At 42.7% G+C, this 24,380-nt stretch overlaps 2 protein-coding genes across 2 annotated transcripts; both read left to right on the top strand.

Moving 5' to 3' along the window:
- The first annotated feature begins 2,134 nt into the window (after positions 1-2,134).
- Positions 2,135-9,472, top strand: znf319b (zinc finger protein 319b). The gene is made up of 2 exons (XM_080436873.1): positions 2,135-2,251; positions 4,137-9,472. The coding sequence occupies exon 2, from the start codon at positions 4,414-4,416 to the stop codon at positions 6,205-6,207; it is 1,794 nt and encodes a 597-aa protein (XP_080292999.1). The 5' UTR covers positions 2,135-2,251; positions 4,137-4,413; the 3' UTR covers positions 6,208-9,472.
- A 1,748-nt stretch (positions 9,473-11,220) lies between these two features.
- On the top strand, positions 11,221-24,037 carry csnk2a2b (casein kinase 2, alpha prime polypeptide b). Its single transcript, XM_080438798.1, has 12 exons — positions 11,221-12,255; positions 12,977-13,088; positions 13,901-14,002; positions 16,814-16,864; positions 18,252-18,311; positions 19,070-19,153; positions 19,631-19,741; positions 19,991-20,092; positions 20,220-20,320; positions 22,671-22,819; positions 22,996-23,079; positions 23,287-24,037. The coding sequence occupies exons 1-11, from the start codon at positions 12,152-12,154 to the stop codon at positions 23,070-23,072; spliced, it is 1,053 nt and encodes a 350-aa protein (XP_080294924.1). The 5' UTR covers positions 11,221-12,151; the 3' UTR covers positions 23,073-23,079; positions 23,287-24,037.
- Positions 24,038-24,380: the final 343 nt, after the last annotated feature.

Raw genomic sequence — 24,380 nt, 5'->3', positions numbered from 1 at the left:
TCCTTGCCATGAAAATGTTTAAGAACCACTGGTTTAACAAGAAAACGAGCCAAAATAAGCAACAAAGACTTAAAAAACTAGCCCAAAGCTTATAATAAACGGACATGGCAACACTGGTTCCACTTGAATAAATTACAAATGAGATTTCCGGAGGGAGGGTTTACCAGGCTAACCAAACTCCACTGTTTGCCTATTTTAGATTTAGACACAAAAATGACAGTCAAAGTATACGCTGGCTGAACATATTTAATTTACACCAATTTTCTTCCATTTCCCAGTCGTGTAAATATGTTGTGCATCGTTTACAACCAGACAGTACAGTGTCCAGCTTATTTAACTGTCTTTTTTATCAAGTTATCAACGGACAATTAATGTTTTTTTATATATAGAATTTTTTTTGCGTATAAAATATATGTATATTTAAAGAATTACACAATTATATACAATATTTCACTGTAAAATGGTGTTATTTTTGTGTTTGTGTTATATGAGTTGTTGATGAAAAGCCACCCTTGTAAGTTCCGGGGTGTGTTGTGAGCATGCCAATTAAACGGTGGTATATACTTAGTTGCGCACCAGTGTCGCGCAGCGAAAATAGCAGATCTACAAGCTCACAGGGCTTCTTGGCTGCTAGGCCACGTGAACTTGTAGATCTCCTGTTTTCGATGCGCGACACCGGTGCGCAGCCAAGTACAAGTCGCTCTTGTTTTATTCATGTTCCCGTGCCCGGGCAACGGCTCAGCTCCAGTGTTGCCATGTCGGCTTATTATAAGCGATATTGGGCTTCTTTTTCTGTAAAGTTGCTTATAAAATATTGGTGGTTGCGGTTTAATGGGCTTGTCGTTTCTTACATAAGCTTGCTTCCAATTTTTTTTATTTAAACCAGTGGTTCTCAAATATTTTAATGAAATTGTGTTGTGCCAGGGAGCATTTGTGATGTTAGAATGTTTCAAAACTGTTCCAAATATTCCACATTTTATTGGAATAGTTTTTTAAAATACCCTTGTAGATCGAATATTTACAAATAGCCGATGCATATAATAGGTTAAAGTGCTCATATGGCCTAGTAGTTGCTTCTTGGCCTGTAGTTGCTTCTTAGTTGCTCCTATACCTGGTTGCTTGTTTCTCTCGCAAAATTTGGCAACGCTACTCAGCTAGCCGATAATATTGCAAAAGATTATCGTACTCTGTTCTTGCAGCCGAAATGCATTGCATGGCCCTGAAACAACTGTTCATGTAAAACGGTCGCCTTTGGCAGACTGATCCGGAACATTACTGTAACATTTTTTTTAAATATTTTAGGACCTGGAGCCACAGAACAATACAACATCCCAGAACCGTCTGTGGATGTGAAACAGTGTTGCCAGGTTTTGAGAGAGAAATAAGCAACCAAGTCTAGGAAAACAAGCCCAAAAGAAGCAACTTTAGGTCACATGACATCAGCACTTTAAACCTATGCGTCGGCTATTTGAAAATAGCCGAACTACAAGCTCACAACGAGCTTGTAGATCTGCTATTTTCAAAAACTCTTGCAATAAAATGTGGAATATTTGGAATATTTTTTTTGAAACACAAATGCCCCCTGCAGCCCCCCATAAAAACATTAAGTGAGCATAAATAAGCAAGTACACTTTAGAAACAAGCCCCCAAAACCACAACCTGCAACTACCCATTTTGGTAACAGGATGGGTGGGCACTAGGGACATCTGGGCACCTCGATCGATGTAAAATTGGTTAATTTGTCCAAAATGTTATATATTTGGGAAACGGTCTTAAGTAATGTAAAGTATACATGATGTGAACATGCACGGCTGTCCATCATTATCAGACTTAAATTTATTAACTTCCTGTTTGCCCAAAATGACTGGAAATACAGGTTTTGTAGCATTTGTAGAAATAATAGTCGAATGTTTAAGCATGTTCTAATCATGAACACTTTACTTTAAAACATTTTCCAAATACTTTTTTTTTACATTTTGGACAAAATAGACAATTTTACATCGAGGTGCCCAGATGTCTCTAGTGCCCACATATCCTGTTACCCCAATTTTTACAAGCAACTTTACAGAAAAAGAAGCCCAAAGTCGCTTAGAAATAAACGGACATGGCAACACCGAGAAGAAGGAGGAGGGAATCGCCGGACGGACGGACGGGACGTGTTTCGGGGCCTTGCTACATCCATACGACGAACTGCAACATTTTGGAGGGGAAAATGTCCAGACACTAAAACCATCCTGTGTAAATTCTCGAGGTATGCATCTTATAAACCGTGTCACGATCATAATCTTTGCACGAGTCCGTTGCATTCATTTCCCGGGTGCTAATTTGCTAGCGATCGCTATTTTCTCTTCGCTTTAATAGCTGTGATGTTGGCTAATGCTAGCTGGCTTAGCCAGTCAGCTAACTATTATCTCTCGTAAGAAGAACCCGCTTCGCTCCACAAATGACGCTTCCTTCCACACGTCCCACTTTAAAACGTTTAGCATTCGGCATTTACGCTTCGGGAAAGAGGTGGCTTAACTGGCTTTATCAAAGCTTGTTATAACAGTGAATCTGAATGCACAGTATATTGTTTAGCAGGGGGTGCTATTGCTATGCTAACCAGTGTTAGCTCTGTGGTTCTCGTAGTGTTGATGGATGTTGCCGAGTCGTACCGGGCTTTACCCACAACAGAACTGCTCATCGAATACCTTTTGATATTATGCTCACAGACGCTCCGAGGCGCTGATCAGCAATTTGAAGATGATGAGCAGATTCTACTGCAATCTGTGTGTAGATGATCTGAAGCGTTCCAAATGATTTGCGAATAAATCAGATTCTTTGATAATCAATATGCTAAATCTCACTCATATTATTTTCGTTCGCACAGAGGTGCTATTGAGCAAATATAAACTATGCGCCAGCATTAGGTTATTTTCTAAATTGTGTGTGACCCACAATGATTTCTGGCTCGTTCTGTTGGGTTGCCTACTAATAAGTCTAAAGTAATAGGATAACCAAAAAGGGGCTCCTTGGAGCGCAAATCTCCGCCAGGCCAGGTGGCCTACTCGGGGCTCCGGGGGCTGTGCAAGTCAAGGGCCAGGACCATGGGGGTAGAAAGCTGTTATACAACATACAGTGCAATTATTAGCATTTGGGTTTTTGGAGGTGTACTCTATAGATTACAGTGTGCGGTTGATTGGAGATTGTGTTTATGGTGTATGGCATTTCTTGTAAGAAATTGTCTCCTCCCACAAATTTTTAAAACTAATTACAGGCCAATCTGGGAACCCATTCAGTAAATTAGTTTTTGCCTCTGGGGGCACCACCTCCTTTTTTGTGTTGAAACAGGAACCTTGTTTGGCTCCTTTCTTAGTCCTCCTCCTCCCGGCGGCTTCTGTGTTTGTTCCTATTAACATTACATGTTTAAGGCAGTGGTGCTTGAGAGATTAATTACAGGCAAAAGGTACGGATTTTACCCCATAAAATCAATAAAGGTCTATCTATCTATAGGACTCCCCTGATCATTTGTACCTATTTTGAGAAATCTGAGTAATCCATAGCTAATGTGTAATGATTTGTGTGAGTTTATAGAGTTATAGTCCAAAACGTACAGCGGTCTGCCGGTATAGCGCCACCATGAGGCCAATTAGGAAAAAAATGGGGTTGTGTGGTGTGTCTTCCTTGGCTTAGCTGCTGACAGTGTGCATGAAAGTTTTATCGGTCCAGCAGCATCTGAGACAAGTAAGACGCGCGAACGCTGGAAGCGAACGCAGCTCGAAAATATTGTGTATTTACGGACTTGTAATCCGTGTTATTTCACTGTGGGGGCAAAAACTAAATCTCCACTTCTTGGTCTTCCGGTTTGGCAGAGATAATGATCATGGTTTCCTCACTTTCCTGGGCATTACTTGGTTTACTCAGTTAACGTATAGGCTGATTGAACATCTGGTTTATCCTAGTGGCTCTCCCAGAGATCTGAAATATTTATATCCACATTATCGCAATCATTTTGTTGTATGTATGAGCTGTCATGTGACATTGGGGCACTGGGTGCAACACCCAAACCACTTTCATGGCTTCTTACTGAATTACTACTTTTTGAACATTGATGTGCTGACTTACGGTTGCTCTGTCTGGTCAATTTCCCCATACAGCTATCGTTTGAAGACGGAGAACAGAAGTGAAAGCAGTGGATTTCCCTCCAAGCCTGGCCACACATCCAACCTCTACACAGTTGTCCCCTGTGCATTGCAGTTTCAGTTGTTGAATTCTCAGTCACAGCCCTCAACGTGCACCTCTTTCAGTTCTTCAGCACAACTCACAGAAATGGCAGAGTGAGATCTTCTCATCTTGAAGCTCTCTCTCCCATTCTCTTCTCACCCTAGTTGGGACGTGCCAATTGCCAACCTGAATCCCTACACCAGAGCCCGCATGTCGGAGGCCTGGCAGCAACATGCTGTTGCTCCGCCTCAGGTTGTTCATACGATCCCGCCAGGTGCTGAGAATGCGTTGGGCTGTGCCGTGTATGGCATTGTGCTGCAGCCAGACCCAGTGCAACAAGTGCAGACCCAGCACAGCCAACACGGTCAGCATGCTGGCCAGCATGGAGGACACAGTCAGCAGCAGCACCCTGCTCAGGCTCAGCAGGCGACCTTGCAAGTAGCGGCAGAGGGAGGCCACAAGTGTGGAGCGTGTGGGCATGATATCTCCCATCTGGCAAACCCGCATGAGCACCAGTGCATTGTCAGTCAGGACCGGTCTTTTCAATGCACCCAGTGCATGAAGATCTTCCACCAGGCCACCGACTTGCTGGAGCACCAGTGTGTTCAAGTAGAGCAGAAGCCATTTGTATGTGGGGTATGCAAGATGGGCTTCTCTCTGCTCACCTCTCTGGCCCAGCACCACACGTCCCATAACAGCACCAATCCAATGAAATGCTCCATCTGTGAAAAGACCTACCGACCCGGATCCTCTGGCAGTGCTACGCCCACGTCCTCTACAAATCCCCAGCAGTCAAACAGCGACGAGCGAGCAACAGCCAGCGGCAGTGGGTCCATACTACCCTTTCCCTCGGCCAGAGACCGACCATACAAGTGCTCCATCTGTCAGAAGGGTTTTAAGCACCTGTCAGAACTGACGCGACACGAGCGGGTGCACACAGGAGAAAAGCCGTTTAAATGTGACACCTGCGACAAATCTTTCAGTCAGTCGTCTCATCTAGCGCACCACCAGCGCACGCACAGCAATGAACGCCCCTTCAAGTGTGCCGTGTGTGAGAAGAGCTTCAAACACCGCTCCCACCTGGTGCGCCACATGTACGCGCACTCCGGGGAGCACCTGTTCAAATGCAACCTGTGTGAGTTGCACTTCAAGGAGTCATCTGAACTTCTTCACCATCCCTGCCACCCGCAAGGTGCCCGCCCCTTCCGATGTGCCACCTGTGGCAAGGGCTTCAAACGCCCGTCTGACCTGCGGCAGCACGAGCGCACACACTCAGAGGAGCGGCCCTTCCACTGTGACGAGTGTCAGATGAGCTTCAAACAACAATATGCACTGGTCCGACACCGCCGCACGCACAAAGACCCTTCTGACCGGCCATTTAAGTGCAACCTATGTGACAAGGGCTTCATGCAGCCCTCTCACTTGCTCTACCACCAACATGTCCATGGCATGGACAACCTGTTCAAGTGCGCCTCTTGCCAGAAAGAGTTCAGCCAGTCAGGCGAGCTGCTCAGACACAAGTGCGGCGAGTCGACCTCCAACTCACCCGACAAGCCGTACAAGTGCGACGTGTGTGGGAAGGGCTACAAGAAGAGCTCGACGTTGCAGCGGCATCAGAACTCTCACTGCCAGGAGAAGCCGCTGAAGTGTTCGCTCTGTGACCGCCGCTTCCTGTCATCATCAGAGTTCGTCCAGCATCGATGTGACCCGACACGCGAAAAGCCGCTCAAGTGTCCTGAATGCGAAAAGCGCTTCAAGTACTCCTCTGACCTGAACCGCCACCGACGTGTGCACTCGGGGGAGAAACCCTACAAGTGTGCTAACTGCAACAAGGGCTTCAAGCAGCGAGAGCACCAGATCAAGCACCAGAACACCCACGCCAGAGAGGGCCAGTTTAAGTGCGTGTGGTGCGGTGAACGTTTCAGCGACCTAGGTTCTTTGCAGGATCACACTGTGCAGCACACCGCTGAGGGAGGGGGATATCCCGTGGCCCCTTGCATATAGGCCCAATTCTTCCTCCCAGCTTTGGAATAAGTTTCCGTAAAATAGACCATGCTGTCCCCAAAACCCTGTATCCACCTTTGCCTTGCAGGTTTGTCCCTCACCCTGACTTTTTCCCTACTCGGACAGGCCTGTCTGTTGCTAATCCGTGGACACGGTTATGTGTCAAGTCCTCCATGCTCGACTACCCTGCCTGAAGGCTAATACCCGCCCCCCTTTTCCCCTAATGATCTATTCCTCCCATCTCCTTCCTGACTGCATCCCTCCTTTTCTTATACACATCATCTTCTCAAGCCTGTTACCTCCCCCTTTCCTCAGCACCAACCATCAGACAGTTGATGCAGATGAGGTTTGAATTTAAAGGGGCAACAAACTCTGTTATGAATCATACTTACTGCCAACCAAGTCTGACTGTTTTGTACAAAAGCAGCTGCCATAACACGGGTTTATCGACTTGCATTCACAATGGACTTCCCCATATCGATCGACCTCTGTTATATTGTCTGGATGACGAAACCAACCATTGTTGTGTTTTGTAAATACATTTGTAAAAGAATTTAGTGGGAGGGGAATCATGGTGGAGCCACATCTACCTAAACTGACCAGGCCTACCTGAGACTGTTGTGACTATTCCTAACGGGGGGTGGGGTGAAGGGGGGATTAAAAAAAAAATCTGTCCCTTTTTTCCATCTCTCTTTCTGCTTTGTACTACTCGTCTATTTTTATTACCCCCCTGTCTTCACCCTCCTTCAGTGTCCCCAGTGCTGACGGACTCTCGCTTTTAGGATCCCAAACAAACCTGTAACACACATTGTATGTGTTTCCTTTGGTTATGTGGAGGGTGTCTGAAAAGGTTTTTGGTTTCACATCCCTCCAGTTGTACCGAAACGGTGTATACATTCAAACAAAATGGACTCCCCTTGACCTACCTTCCTTCTCACCCCTGCGTGCTTTAGTATTTTTATGCTTTTTATGTATGATGAAGTACCCAGTATGGCCCACAGTTTAGAAGTGTTTTGTTGTTTTCTATTATCACATGAGGGGGAAAGGGGCTGTATTGTGCTTTTGTGAAATAGTTATGATACAATGTTTGTGAGTGTATGTGGATGTTGATGTGGGCAATGACTGTGGCATCTAGTTTTTACCAAAATACCAGTATGAAGCAACACCCGATTCCAAAGGTGTGGAGACTAGACTAACCAACCAGCCGAAGTTCTTGTCATTAAAAAAATGTACGGTTAACTGTTAACATCAATCTCACTCATCACTAAAGACTTATATAAAAATATATATTTCACACTAATTAACCTGTCATATATCTGCAGAGATCAGTGCTGTTAGGCTATGTGTATTGAGTTTGATCATTACACTTTCTCTTTCAGCCTCTACATAATATGGATGTGTGAGTTGAGTATGCTAATCCGTTGAATTGGAAACAAAAAACCTGCATTTATTGACCTTTTTTATATTCATGCTAATTTTTAACATGTGGAACGTTTTGACAAATGTTTTTATTTTATGTTTTTGTAGTCCCAAGTAGTGATTGTATTGGTATGTTGCAGGGTATTCTAAAAGAGCACCCTTTCTGTGTGCTTGCTGCTCTACTTTTCTGTGGTGGAGAGCGAGGAATGAACATGGAATTCTGTCAAACAGGGAAATCCAGACTGAGTTGTATTAGAACTGTAAACCGTTTCACCAGGTTTTACACAGCTTTTTTTTTTTTTTTTTTTCACTAACCCTTTCCGCCATCTGTGTTCTGCAGGGTCATCCTGCATCTTATGTGCAGATATGTTTTAGTTTTTTGTTTTGTAAAGACTGCTTTTTCCACTTTTTTTTTTTTTAATTGTAAAGAGTTCGCACTAATGTGGTGTTCAGCTTAGTATTACGTTTGTTGAGGTGGCCTGCACCAGCATTAGGGATGCCCACCACTTTGGGTTTAACAACGTTCTAGTTTAGACCTCAAGAAGCCTGGAGTGCCAACTGGAACACGTTGGCAGTGATGTTCATTAATCCTTCTGTTATGTTTTATTACTTAAGCAAGTGGGGGTTTTCAACAGCTGTTTTTTCATCCTGTTTAATGGTGTATGTCAATCCTGGTTTGAGTGCAGTATTGAAATGTGTTTTATAAAAAACAAAGTAGGCAGCAAAAAGTAACTTGTCATTCTGTTATTTTATTTTATTGCCTTAAAATGGGACACTGATGCCTCTGTCTGCATTTTAGGTAGCTCTCCTCTTCCTCATCTGCCTTTGTCCACCTTCATTACAATGAAAAGGTCAGACAGTAGTCTTTTAGTCTGTTTCCTTAATCCGGCATTAAATAATATCAGAACAGTTGGGAAGTTAAGTGAGAGAAAGTACTGTATATTTTTTATGTTTTCACATTTCTGTTTATATTCTTTTTTTTTTATTAATAGTCCTTAAATCTATACAAATATATCTATTCTTGGAAGGAGAGACCAGGGCCTTAGGGGAGGCTGAAGACAAAGTGGACAAATTCACTTATTTAGCCCATCTGTTTTATATGTATTCATGTTCAACCTTATACCTGCTGCTCTAGTTGGGGGGGCAATGTAAGCTAATGATTTCTGCTTTTTAATGCCAAATTACTGGATGGATTATCAGCACCAAAATTGGCACCCATTTCAGATGCTGTCAATGCACTGAATGGGACATTATCACGTTTAATCAGACTATTGATTGGTGAGATACTGACCTACCGACAGCGCTCAGTAGGTGTTTTGTAAAAGTATAGTTTTGGACCGTAATGGATCTGGGTTGAGAAGTCCTGATAAATCCAATGTGACCAATGGGCAATTTTGGGTGTCAAGGGTGGGAATGTCCCTTATTTAAGCACAAATTATATAATCCACCCTCAGAGTGAGCTATGGCTTTTATTGGTGATGTTAAAGTGTAGCTGCCTACCATTCAATGTCACGTAACCTGAACAAATCTGACATTTTATTTTAACGGTTTTCCCCCATTTGCCTCTCAGACCCTGGTCTCTCTTGCGCTCTGCATGCTTGCTGTGTTAGTTCCTGTATTCTGTCCCTGGGAACCAGTGCTGCTCCCCTCATGGCACTGGTGCCTCTTATAGCTTTTTCAAATTGTACTGTAGTTATGTGAATGATGTAGTTAAAAAAGGAAAAAGGAAAAAAAAACATTGTGCCGACGTACAGTATGTGTACATTCATGCTAAGATTATCTGTATGTATGTAGCATTCAATTACACACAGCACTAACAAATAAAACTTTTTTCATTTATAAAGTATACATGTGCCATGTTTATTTGTTCACAAATCCACTCTATAATAAAATTGTATTTACATTGTCTTGGACAGTTGTCTAAATTGTGCACACAATTATTTCTCTGAGCGAAACATATGGGGGGCTTCACTGAGAACAAATTTCCCCATATTATATGTATTTCCCATACTGATGCATTTGTGGACACAGATTATGCTAAAAAAGAACAATTGCATTATCTGAAAACCCTTCATGCTAGTCAAACATTTTTATTTGCTCTAGCATTGAATCAAAATGTATTGATAATGATAGACACACTTGGTTGAAATTCAAGCCTGTTAATGTTTTGTAACATGGCTTGGCCTCTTTTGAATTACCAATTGAACAATTTGGGTTGATCACTGGTTTTGGTAGGATTCTCTGATGGCTTGATGTTGAAGTTGAATTGTGTTCATGAAAACATAATTGGTGGTATAGTGATAGCTTACATGTATGTTATGGAAAAACTATATATTTACACATTTCATTTTACGAATTCAGATGGTTTTCTTCAAAACAATGTATTTAAAAAAAAAAAGATCTCAGAGTTCTGAGATAGAGTTGCACATGCGAGGAATAAAATTCACAATTAGGGGCATTTCAATTTGATTCATTCGCAGAAATGGGCTTTCATAATGTAGTGACGTATTTCTATCTACATAACTTACTCCTACTGTATGGTACCTGCAATTTGTTTTTTCATTTTATATATTTCTGGTGTAAATGTGGTTCTGGGATACCATACCAGGATTCACTACTGATACTTGACCTAATTCAATGACACATGAGATGGGAGGTCTGCAAAATGTCATATTTGGCAGGGCTGAATATTAAACATTGATCCAGGATTCACTACTGACACTTGACCTAATTCAATGACACATGAGATGGGAGGTCTGCAAAATGTCATATTTGGCAGGGCTGAATATTAAACATTGATAACAAGATCATCAATATCACTGAACAAGACTTCTGTCTTTCGGACTATGTGGGAATTTAACTGCTCTCTCTTGAACAGCAGATGTCACTGTTTCTCCAATGGCGAATTGGATGGAGGCCAGATGGCAAGGCACAACTTTAAATTCCATAGCTTGCAGGAATGGTAACGCTGAGATTGGATAGTTGACTGGCAACCAACACTGTCCAAAATAACATGCTGCATAGCTAGTCTGTTTGTTTGTCTCTCTCTGGATGTATTATCCAGAATTCTATGCTAACGTAAGTGTTAAATCTGATTTAACGAAACTAGTTTTCATTTAACCCACTATTACTGATTACTATTACAAAACATACATTAACTACTTCAACCCTACAAACCCAAATAGCCGATCTACAAGCTCACAATGCGGTCGCGATGCAACGCAATGTGAGCTTGTAGATCTGCTATTTTCAAAATATTTGTATACATTTGAAAACTTGTGAAAAGGGACATTCTGCATAATAGAGTGCTTTCTACTTTTGGTACTCTAAATACATTTTGATGCCAATACAAAGTACATTTTCAATTCCAGACTTTTACTTGCAACAGAGTATTTATACATTGCACTGATTGCAGTATCGATACTTTTACTTAAGTAAAACATTTGAACTTTTTCAACCACTGTATTTGACATTACACAGTCTCGGTTGCCTGACAACCAACTAGCCAATCACAGGGCAAAAACAGCCAGTCCCTTTCGGACTATGGGGTCCAGACTCTACGGTTTACCCCGGCGACGGGTTTCACATCCGGGTCGACTCTGCTGCTCAATCGCAATCCGCTTCCCTGCGGTCTCGTCTCGACCGGGGGGTTTGTCCAAGAAAACCCCGAATCCCGGCGTCTTGTCGGGTCCATTACCGGGGGATTTGAGGCGCTTCACCGTGCGATCGCACATGACCTGGCGCCGAGCGACCGCCGTCGGTGCGATATCTTCGTACTGCGGTAGCATTGCGAGCTAACATTAGCTAACAACATCGATTTCTCCTACTCCACCCCCTCTCCGCCGATCGTAAAGAGGGACGATCTGTCAGATCAACAGCCGCTTGACTATTTCGGACCCACCGATGGGCTTGTCTTTGTCCATCGGCTTGAGAAAGACCCGGGTAACGTAGTAAGCCCCCCCCCTTCCCTAATATTATATAAATATATATATATATAGTTTCGGATTTAAGGCCCATATAAGTGGGTGGGGGGTTTAACCCGTGACATTTTGTTTCCTAACACCCCCGAAGCATTGCATCTGTGGCCTTTTTTTAGGTCGCTTTTTTAATTCAGTTTGTTGTTTTAAAGATAAATAAAACGCTTTCCCGTCTCGTCTACCTCAACGCCCCGATGCCTCCCCGTCTCAGTCTGAACCCCTAGTTGCACCTCCATCCTTCTGTGATCCACCAACAGCGCTTCGACCCCCCATCGGGCATTGCTGCTGCTGACAATCCGAGCTAGGAGCGCTGCTCAGCGGCTACTGACTGCAGTGCACCCCGGGGCAGGCAGGCATCACCAAGTCTGTTTTCACTGCTCAATCATTTCACTCCGTAGCTTCTTTATATAGTCCCCCCCCGACCGGACACAGGCAGACAGTAAAACCTGAAGAAAAAAAAATAGTTCTGCCATTTTACCCCCATTTTCTTGCAAGTAGACACTCCCTGCCTCGTCCTACATAGCAGCCGAGGAGGCACTGGTCTCGCAATGCCGGGTCCGGCGGCCGGTAGCAAGTCCCGGGTGTATGCAGATGTGAACACACTCAAGAGCCGGGAATATTGGGATTACGAAGCACACGTTCCCAGCTGGAGGTGAGATGACACACACACATGCTATGGTTTACTTTGAGAGTGTACAAATGTACCCGAAAGGTCCCTTTTTGGTTACATTTGTACACTCACAGTCGGTGGATAAATCAACACAGGATGTTACTGTGTACCTTTTTATTTATTTATTCCACTGACCTTATCTAATATCTTAATCGAATGGTCCGGATGTGCAGTGCATCCCCTGTGGTGTTTGTGTTTAGATTAGCAAATGTCTTATGTGTGAGTGATGGAGGAAGAGATGTGAGTGTGAAGTTGCGATAATGCATGTGTGCAAATTTTGTGTGTGTGTGTGTGTGTGTGTGTGTGTGTATGATAGAGCAAGAGGTGATGTGAGTGAGAAGTTGCGACAATTGTACATGTATGGGGTGAGGAGTGAAAACTGCATGGTTTACAAAAACATCCCCCTAGTTCTCTTTCCCACCCACCCACCCATCCCTCTAACCTGCTGTTCCACACTCTGCCGTGTGAGTGTGACACCTTTCTTACAGCTCATCCGCTCCCTCCCTCTGCCCACCCGCCTCGGTCTATTTGTGTCTGTCTGCATAGAACAGGCCTATACAGTATAACAGTCATACGTTATTTTGTGGTGGCACTTTGTGATATTGCAGTGATCTAAATTACCAATCTGTTTCCCTCTGTTCCTCTTTCTCTATATGCCCTGCACCCCTCCCCCCCCCACACACACACACATACACACACACAGTAACCAGGAGGACTACCAACTGGTTCGTAAGCTGGGCAGAGGGAAGTACAGTGAAGTGTTTGAGGCCATTAACATCACCAACAATGAGAAAGTAGTGGTCAAGATCCTCAAGGTGAGTCCCTCTAAAAAGTAAGGGTAACAAAACAGAAGTGGACAGTGTCATTGTTTAGTCAGAATTTTGGGGGTTTGATGCCCTCATTTTTCTGGTGGAGACAGCCCCCCACTCGATGTGACAACTCCACTCTCTTCTTTTATCCTTCTACGTTTTAACCTATTGAATGAGTGGTTTACCCATGCATTGGGTTGGACTTGCTTACATGAGCTGTGTTGTGAAGGGGTTGAACCAAGCTTCTGTCCAGTCAAGTCACAGAGCACCAATTTGGAAAAAAAAAGACCAATCGGCACAGCCCTGGTGCACTGTGGTCGCTGCCTGTGGGGGAAATACTTTTAGTCATATAGATGCATGTCCATGTGACTCTCATAACGCTATGCAAGGATCTGTTCAAGTGGTAGAACAAGGGTTAATGCACACATACAATTTAGGCCCTTTGTTTGGAGATGATATGTTGTTGACTCCAGTCAGTGCAGTCAAGGGAATTGGATAGCTCCCATACTCGTTATGGATTGAAAGACATTTCCTTGCCATATCTGTGTCAATCATTCAATTGTACACATCAGCTTCACACCCACACTAGCTAGCAGTAGACACTGACAGACTTCGTGCTGAGGAGGGCAGTAGCAGTGTGGCTCATAGCGGAATCAGCAGAATCATGGTATGGGGACAATGTTGAAATTAGAGTGTAGGCAAACAAGTTGTTTGCCTTCATTTCTTGGTGATACTATTGGTTGTTTGTCACGTCACCTCTCGTTGCATTTGTCTGTGGTCGTTACTTATCTTGGTAACTTGTTTCCCTGTTAAATAAGCCGGTTAAGAAGAAGAAGATCAAGCGAGAGATCAAAATCCTGGAGAACCTGCGAGGCGGAACCAACATAATTCGACTGGTGGACACAGTAAAAGACCCCGTGGTAGGCTCTCTTGTGTTGTGTTGCCTTGCCTTGCTGTCCCTCCTTAAAGGGTTCTGTGGGTTTTTTTATTCTCTATTGGACAACATAGGCCGGAAAGTGTCAGGGGTGATGGGAGGTAGAGGGGTCGACTAATGCTGAGAGTCAGATTTGCCCCCCCCCACCACACACAGCCACACACAGTGTTGCAAGTACACCAGGAAATAACCCTGGAGATTCGTTCAGATACGGTAATCTAACTTTTAAAGGAAAACACGATTGATTGATTGATTGATTATATAAAAATATATGTGACATGCATATAAATAAATAATATATGCAGTACACACCCCACTGGGAGGCCTCATATCTATCTTTGTACAATAGTTTTTAAAAGGATAAAGGGCACAGTCGGTAGCGCTGTCGCCTCACAGCTAGAAGGTCCTGGGTTCGATTCCTGCCGGGGGCACAGGGGGCGTGTTATCTCCTCCGCGTCATCAGTGCCCATACCCTAGGTGGGGTTGGCGAAAGAGCCTTACTGTGTGGAGTCTGCATGTTCTCCCCGTGTCCCCTAGGGTAGGTACCCTCACAAAAAACATGCAGTAATCCTGCTCTCTATACTGCCCTCCCCTGGTCAGCCCTGGGGCGCCTGATGGAGGGGAAAGGAACTGGTTGGAATAACGTGTTCCTTCCACGCACTACGTTCTACCGGGGAAACTCCCCCCTGTCAGGTGATAAGAAGCGGCCAGCTCAGCTCAGTTCGGAGCTCGCTCTCCCCTGGCTGGCAGAGGGAAAGTAGGGCCCAGGATTACAGCTTAGGCCAGGGGTTCCCAAAGTTGGGGTCGCGACCCCACTTGCGGTCGCGGGAGACTGACGGTGGGGTCGCAAAATTATTTTGGGTCATGATTTTTTTTTTTTTTTTTTTTTTTTTTTTAATTCAACAGAATGGATGAAATACAACCTAAAATGATTACAAATAGTACATTTGACCATTTTAATACATTTCAAATGCCAACCAAACGTGCAAGTTTATGTGCATAAATTACCTCCAGGTTTAGGTGGGGTCGCGAGTCAATGGCTGCCTTATTTTGGGGTCGCGGGCTGAAAAGTTTGGGAACCCCCCATGGCTTAGGCAATTGGCACTGGGTGAAAAAATGGGTTGCAAAAATCGGGGGATAAAAAAAAACAAAAAAAACAAACACAATTTAAAAGGTATTATCTCCGCCAGGCCGGAAGGCAGAGATTGTTTTCGCTCCTCTGTCTGTGTGCAGCTAATCTCGGACACCGCTGGGCTCCTAGTAGGAAGACACTAAAATATTCTAATCGACCTCATGGTAGGCAGCACTAAAACGGTCTGCTTTACATTTTGGCCTAAAAATATAGGCCACGCCCAGATTTTCTGCCGTTTTGCATTTTCGCCCAAACACACTTTTTTTCCACACAAATCGGTACACATTGTCTCTGCAGTCATGTGATAAACATTCAGCTTTTTCATATTCCATTCCGATTGGCTATGATTGCCCTCAAAATTTTGCGCCATGGCCCTATTTTACAAAACATTCCAGAAATCATGAACCGTTTTACCTCAAATTCGTATCACTAATTTTGAGGGGCTTCTACAAAACAGAGCCTAAAGCGATTTCACATACATCCATAGGGGGCACCACAAAGGGGCGGGAGGGGCCTATTTTACAACTAATCAACTAAATCTGGATTCAGGAATGCAAAATCCCATCACACCACAAATTGGAATCGCATGTTTAGGGGGCTCTGTAGAGCAAACCTCCAAATGCACCTTCACTTTTGCCCATATGAGGTGCCACAAATGCGCTAAGTTGCACTGTATGTTTTAGAAAGGCTATTGCCCCAGCATCCCTGATGGCCGCAACCCACGACTTACACAGCCCTGGCCATTCAACCTATCCTAGCAGAGATATGCGCTCAGAGGAGCACACTTTCTTACTTTCCAATGTGGTCCTTTGGTTGTAAGTGTGTGTTTAACTGTTAGTGTTTGAGTGAATATAGTAGCTGAGCACAGTAAGTGTTGAATATCTTAATAATAATAATACAAATTTACAGCCAATAATACAACTATACATTATAAAACAGTATGCACAAACAGCTCAACCTGTACCTAAATAAATCAGGCAGATGAAATCAATCGGGCTGTGTTTGGGCAAAATAATGTTGATCACAAGTCTAAATGAATAAAAAGTAAAATGTGTTTTCTCTATTGATTGGTTAAGCAATCAAAGGTGCCAGGCCTTTGTCGTGTCAGCATGAAGGGGACTGAGTTGAATTCTGGCTAATTGAGTTATTATTGGTGGAACATTTCCTTCATGTGGCATGACCTCATCGGTGAGAGTAACCACTGTCAAATGCGTGCCATCATATCTATCTTCTTACTATCTTCTTACTATTTAATTGACCTACACCTATGTGGAATAAATCAGGGGCTTGCCAGTTGGGAATCTGAAATATTCTCGTTTCATGGTAACTAAACAAGATTTGTATTAAGTAGCAGCACAATGCCTGTCCCACCCAGCTGCCAATGCATCTGACGATTACTGCACAACAATTTAGGATATAATGATGATTTCTCATTCAAGCCAGGTTGAGCTGAGCTCAATTTTCTCTGTGATGCCAGTTCAGCCAGATTTGCTTTTGACATCCGAAAAATCTTTATCTTGAATAAGACATAAGTAGGTAATTATAAGAGTCATAGCTCAGAACAAAGGCTGTGTAATGAACTGTATAGTTTTTACCCATCTCATCGTTTGATCATGAATGTGTTTTCACTCATTTTAACCTCTTGTCTCTCTTGTGGTTATACAGTCCAGAACTCCAGCACTTGTCTTTGAATGCATCAATAACACAGACTTCAAGGTAAAATAATCACCCCTCTTCTGTGAATTTGGGTTTTCTGATTTCAAGTTAAAGTCATACTGTGTAACCTTTCTTTAAAAAAAATCAAAATAAATTGTGGAGTGTGCAGATTGTATAGTTTTTTTCATTTTTGATCCAGCACCCAGCCCAGCAAGACCTTTTTGACCTTTTGTGCCTTTGTCACTTTGTGACACCTTTTTCATATTATTCACAATAACCATTCCAAGTATGTGTTGTTTGACGTTATAAAACACTCATTTCATTCTATAGTGTCTGCCCCTGACACTCGCGCCAAAGTGACGTACGCACTGACAATGTACCGGAAATGTATTTTAAACTTGATAAATGCAGTTTTTTGACAACCTTTTGCGTTTTTGTGACACAAGGACCCTGCAGCATTAGTTTATGAGCAGACCTTCTGTCTAGACAAACACTGTAATGACAATGGACGAAAGGTGTTGCCACAATGACTACTAAAAGGAATCTTACACAGTATGACTTTATAAATACCCTTTTCTTTCACCAACTCATGTCACAACCCCTGTCTGAAGCCAAATTTGTCTCATGACAGTGGCGCAATGTTGTTGCTTTTGTTTGAAAATCATCATTCTTTTCAGCGAGCAACGCTGTCGTGTGATTATATACATTGGATTATATATGTTACAGGGAGATTGGAGAACCAGGGAGATTGAAGAAGGAGCGCTTGTTTTCAGGCAATTCTGTAAAACCAACGCTAGAGGGCAATGCAAGCCAGACTAGTGTGTGTGTGTGTGTGTGTGTGTGTGCACACGCGCACACACATGCGCGCGCCCGCACACACACGCATTGTTTTAGTTTCTCCCTGACACACACACACACACACAGTGATCCCTGAAAAGAACTATTCTGTCCCTATCGGTTCACAACTCGGACGGCGCTGATTTGACTAGCAGAGCATCGGCCGGTCAGCGCGGGCACTCGCGCGCCTCCTCGGCCTCAAGCTCTGCTGAGTCGGCGCGCCTCCATCATGGACAATAACTATTATCACGTGTGCGTGTGCTAGCGTAGCTTCCTGGTTGCTACGTGGGGGGGAACAACAAAAGACAGGTCCGCGTCGCATCAAAGCCCCGCCTCGCCCCGAAGCCCTGTGCCTAAAAAAGCACTCTGTCTTCAATCTCCCTGGTTCTCCAATCCCCCTGTGACATATACATTGGCTTAAGTGACAGATGTAATACAATTTAGGACACAAAACTACCCAGTGATTTAGTCTTGAACTTAGATTTTCAAATGTTCTTTGTTACATTTGGATTCAGCTATATAGAGGGATTATGTTTATTTGTTTAATTTGCATACACGTGTTGCCTGTGTTCTCATGCATATCCTCATATAGTTTTTGTATTCCTTACAGGAGTTGTACCAGAAGTTGACAGATTTTGACATCCGTTTCTACATGTATGAACTACTGAAGGTCAGATTTGTTGACATTATCTGCAGAAGAAATTTAAGCGTGTGGTGGTAAAATTTTTAATTGTCAGCAAACCAGATTCCCCTCCTAGTTGGTCAGGAAAGATTTTAAGTGGATTATAATTACATTTTGGTAATTCATACCTTTTCTTCTAAATGTCCATAAGTAATGGTGTTTAACCGTTTTAAGCCCATTTCAAAAACAGTAAAAATATATAGATAGATAATATACACAAATATAGCAAAAATTACCATTTGTTTGACAGTACCAAACTATTATATGTGTGTGTATGTATGTAAGTGTGTGTGTGTGTATATATATATATATATATATATTTTTTTAATCCTCACATGCCCAAATTGATTAGAGACGCCAGGTTGAAAGCGATAAATCCAAGTGTAAGCTGATCTTTTAAAAATGCCTATAGACCACAGATCAGAATGTTTGTAAACAAAGGTGTAGAGCCGTACCTCCGGGTAGAATGTCTATAGATATCTATACGATATAAAATAAACTGTTCAGAACATAAGCTATGTCTAGCGTCAACCTGTGGATACAAATAATATTTTTTCTAATAGTAAATAACAATATCATAAATGTCTTGTTCGTCCAGAAATAAGGTCAATGAAGAATAATGCTCCAATATGACGCCGTTATCTACTCTGAAATGCATTTTTGGCTGTGGTGATATAATGATGATTTGGTCTATTGATGTTGTGCGTCTACTTTACTGTGTGTATTTGTGTGTGTTGCTGTCTCAGGCTCTGGACTACTGCCACAGTATGGGCATCATGCACCGTGACGTCAAACCCCACAATGTGATGATCGACCACCAGATGAGAAAGGTGGGTGGTGCTTTCACTTCTTCTATCATGAGCCGTCTCTCTCCCCACATGCCCACATCCCACACACCAACATGGTCCTCACCCATGTTCTAACCCCACAATTTCAGGTCTGCTTCCATGTGTGTCTCCCTCCCTCTCTTCTTTTTTTGTTCTTGCTTAAATCTCCACATTTTGCTCCTCAGTGTCCCATCTACTTGTTTGCCTGGAAGTCTAAAATGTTTCTCATCAACTCAGCTATTGTTAAGTTTACATCACATTGGAGATACAGTGAATTGTACCTAAGTTGTGTTGTATGTATGTCTGCCAGTAGGGGGCAACAGGTTAACATGACAATTACCAGTACTTGTCAACATGTGACTGTGTGCACCTACCAAATAGACGATGACATGTTTTGTTACAACAGTACCGTAATATATAATGAATAATATACAGCACTTAAGATTTATTTTAAATCCAGTTTTATATTCCTTTGCCTAGCTACGTCTTATAGATTGGGGTTTGGCAGAGTTCTACCATCCTGCCCAGGAGTACAATGTCAGAGTGGCTTCACGATACTTCAAAGGGCCCGAACTACTGGTGGACTACCAGGTATTACACACAACTAATCAGCCACCTGTTGACACCTGTGGGTGACCGTAGAAATCAGGCTGTATATTAAGACATTGTACCTACTCTCTCTTTGTGATTTCTCGAATGTACTGTGACATACTGTATACACATCGCGCCGCTTTTGCCATTCACGGTTGGCTTAATATTTGAAATGTCACACAGAGCAGATTTACTTCTGAAATGAAGACATATTCCTCAATTTTGTGTGTGTGTGTGTGTAAATTGCAGATGTATGACTACAGTCTTGACATGTGGAGCTTGGGCTGTATGCTGGCCAGTATGATCTTTCAGAAAGAGCCCTTCTTCCATGGACAAGACAACTATGACCAGGTAGCACACTCATATTGATATGATTATGATATCAATATTTATGATCATTATTGTTAATGAATATTATAATTGATTGACCATCGACAATTTTGACATTGATAAAAATTTCTCTGACCTCATTTCTTAGTTGGTGAGGATTGCCAAGGTTTTGGGAACAGATGAGTTGTTCGGCTACCTGCGTAAATACCACATTGAACTAGACCCGCGCTTCAAGGACCTACTGGGACAGTGAGTAAACATTTGTATGAACATTTTCCTACATCTGTCAAGTGATAAGTGAAAATTCAGGCTTTGATTCCAAAAAATACCAATAAAATGGCATTCAGTGCAATTTTGGCTTCCTTGCTTTGATGTATTTCCACATGAAACTAAATATCAATGTGGGACTTAAGGCAGAGTGGGATTTGAATTGATTACACTAATGTTTCTTACCCTCGGATTAAGGGCACAAGGACCTTAACACATTCACCGCCAGGTACTTTGCATCCGCTTTATTTAGCTGCTGCCAGCGTTTATTTTTTTACCTGTTTGACGATCTATGGAGCGCCGCAGAAGCCACATCGTGCACGCGCATGTAACCAAAAAGTGTCTGTGGGGTGGTGGAGAGTCCAGTCTATCCACTAGAACAGTGTATATCAACCCTGGCAAACGTCCCAATTTTGGGACGTTTGGTGTGCCGAGGTGTGCCGCGCCGTTTGAAGAAGGTTTGAAAAAATATCATTTTGAAAAAAAAAAAGTTTTTTTTTTTTTTTTTTTTTAAACAATAATAATAATCAGGCATGCAAACAGCCCCGAGGTGAAAAGGGTGACAACATGCTGTTTTTTCCGGGTCAGGTGTCACACTATTGCCCTATTTGGATTCAAAACGGCTAGTGGAAGCTGAAAAGCTACAAGTTTGCATGTCTGAATAATGCAAAAACAGAAATATTTGTTTGCATTTGCTTTTTTTCTCCCCCATATATTTTCATGATAAAAAAGTGCGTATCGTATCGAAATCGTATCGAAGTTGTTTGCCCAATATCGTATCGTTTCGTGAAATTAGTGTATCGGCACACCCCTAGTGTGTGTATATATAGATATACCGTATATATATATATAATTATATATATACCGTATCTCTAGGTGTGCCCTGGGATTTTTTGGCTATGCCAGGTGTGCCTTGGCACAAAAAAGGTTGATAGACACTGCACTAGAACAACATTTGTTTTTACCGCGATCCGCCATTTTAGAGTGATCACGCGTTGAAAATGGCTGGTTTTCACCCCCAAAAAAAGAAAGAATGGAGCTAGAGCTATTTTTCTCCAAATCCCATCATTGTAGTGGACGGACGTGACGTTTTTTTGGGATGATGTCACATCCATTGATTCCTTCAAGGGGAGTTGCGGGATCATTCCTAAGTTGCGTTAGAGCGCCCTCTTGTGACATTTTCAAAAAAATTAATACGATTGGATCACATAGATCTAAGTGATTGGCGGTGAACGGTTGGATCTGACATCACGTAGATCTACGTGATTGGCGGTGAATGTGTTGAAGGTCCCCATCGTCAACCCAAGACAAATATTCTGAAACCTATGAAATATCCATATTCTATGCAATCTAAATCTTGACATTTTGAATTGTGGTTGGTAAATTGTTCTTTTTCAAAACAGATTGCATTGGATAAAAGGGTTCTAAGCTGACACTGGTCCCGCTTAAACAGCTTAGCATTCTTTGTGCTCTACATCAGTCGTTCTCAACATGTGGGCCGGGGTGGGCCACGAGGGTATTGCAAGTGGGCCCCCAAATAATTGGCATAACACTAGGATTTTATGAATAATATAACATTAATATAAACACATATATGTAAAAATAAACTTCATGTTTTTTTCATTTATTTTTTATATATTTTTTGGAAAATGAAAAAAATTAAATACAATAAAAAAAAATTATAAAATAAATTTAAAAAAAAAAGTTATCGGAAAAACACGGCCCCCTCACGCATTAGGAGGGCAGGGTGAGTCACCAGAACCAAGGACGGGTGTTTTTGATGAATCTAACATGGTTAAAATGGAGTTTGAAGTTACAATGGGTTTGTATAGGAAGGGGGCGTGTCTGATAAAATTAATATCAAATGTCTAAATAATGAATCAAGCAACTTAAAAACTGTCTGGGGGGTTCACAAAGGCCTGAGTAGAAGATAAAATGACAAAGTTTTTTTGAAAGTGAAATATCCCTTTAAAGTATATTGATACAAGCCGGAATACAACCGATTGATTGATCGTTGAAATAAACATGCCCTGAAAATACACGTGGCCCAACCAGGTGACTTAGAAATTGATTTCCAAATTCCTAACAATGGCAACCCAGGCGAGGTTTCCCCATAAAGTCAGTCCACTAGGGGTTTTTCCCCCACGCTCCTGGAAAACTGTTCTGGCCAGTGCCCCTTGTTGTTGCCGCATATTGTTGTAGGAGGTGAACAGTAATTCAAAATGATTACCATGTATCAAGTACCATGGCAAAGTCTGGAAGCTGTTTATCCCCTGCGTCCTGGGCTGAAACTCTGAAGGAAACACTGACAATGCACTATCCATCCCTGTAGGCAGAGCAGGAAGCGTTGGGAGCAGTTTGTGCAGACAGAGAATCAGCACCTGGTGAGTCCTGAAGCCCTGGATCTACTGGACAAGCTGCTACGCTACGACCACCAACAGAGACTTACCGCCACAGAAGCCATGGAACACCCATACTTCTGTAAGAATTAACTCACTTAACATGCATAGAATAGTCTCCACTCAAAATGCACAGCAAAATGCACCACACTGCTAGAATAACCTTCAGCAGTTACAGTACATTACACAGGCACTGGTGTGCACAAGCACACACACAAAAATCTCTCTATAATAAATCTCTACCCTGTCCTCCTGTAGACCCCGTAGTAAAGGAACAGTCTCTATCCAACTCTGACAACAACATGGTTTCCAGTGGGAACACTACAGCCCGATGAAACGCAGGTAAAGTTATAAATATATTCGTAATGTTTTCTTATAATGGTAACCCAATTTGGAGTTTATGAAAATGGTATTGTTCTCAAGCTACCTGGAACTTGTTTACTGGCTGGTGCATTCAGGTTGTCATTACACATTTCATTCCACTGCATCAATACAGCGGGTGATTACACTAATGAATTCTCTCTCTCTTCCTCTTTCTCTCTCTCTCAGGAGAAGAAGGATGTTTGTTTGTTACCTCAACTTTGTACCCGGTTGTGACAGTAACTTTGACAAGTGTACAGTGACAATGGATCAAAGTAACGCTGACCAGTTACACACTCACAGATATGTGCTCATGGACACAACACACACACACACACACACACACACACACACACACACACACACACACACACACACACACACACACACACACACACACACCCCTACAGTATACATGTACACACACATGCAGACACCTATACATACATACATACATACCCTCCTCCTCTGTATCAGTCTGTGATTGGCTTGTCCTGGTTCCCTGTCAAGCAGCCTGACCAATGAGCTTGAAGCTGTCTCTCTCTCCCCCTTCCCTGGCCTGACTTGGTCTCGCTGTAGGTCATCAGAAAAACTACTACTTAAGACTATTCCCCTCTCTCGTATCTCTCCTCGCCCTGTATCCTTTCACCCCCCCATCCCTCTATCCCTCCTTGTTTGAAGCAGCATGGAGAATGAGCAGGAGTGTAAGCCTGTCCCCCTGCCCAGCCCAGAACTCCCACCCCCACACCTGACCCGACCCAACCCTCGTTTCATCCGTCCGTTTGTCTGTCATGTCCTGTGTGCGGCCTCACCCCCAGCAGACAGACAGATGTCTTAACACTACTCCAGTTCTGAAAGTGGCATGGTGGACTCTCTCTAGATAGAATGGACATGATGATAATAATATTAATGAATAATAAATGATTTTTATTTAGATGAACTGTCTGTCGTGAGTGACTTCTTTGGCTTTTACAGGTGTGTGTGTGTGTGTGTGTGTGTGTGTGTGTGTGTGTGATTCTTGCATGTCATACTGGGCTCAAATTAAAATGGTTTAAGTATTCTTCTCTGGTTAATGTGGATGCAGGTCTGATATTTAAAATGTTCATCACATAGGTGAAAACCAAATGCTGATAGGTGTGGGCGATTCGAATCACAGAGCTAACCCACAAGTCATTAACACAGAGTTGGCCTGCCATTGACTTCTAATTTCTACCTGACCTGCAAGTTATTCCCAGTGCTTATGTGACCACAACTGATAACTACACTGCATAACCTATTTGCCT

This window comes from Gymnoscopelus braueri, assembly GCF_963280865.1.
Source record: "Gymnoscopelus braueri genome assembly, chromosome: 9".
Taxonomy (NCBI): domain Eukaryota; kingdom Metazoa; phylum Chordata; class Actinopteri; order Myctophiformes; family Myctophidae; genus Gymnoscopelus; species Gymnoscopelus braueri.
Note: the sequence above shows the minus strand (reverse complement) of the source record. Positions and strands in the feature narration are given on the sequence as shown.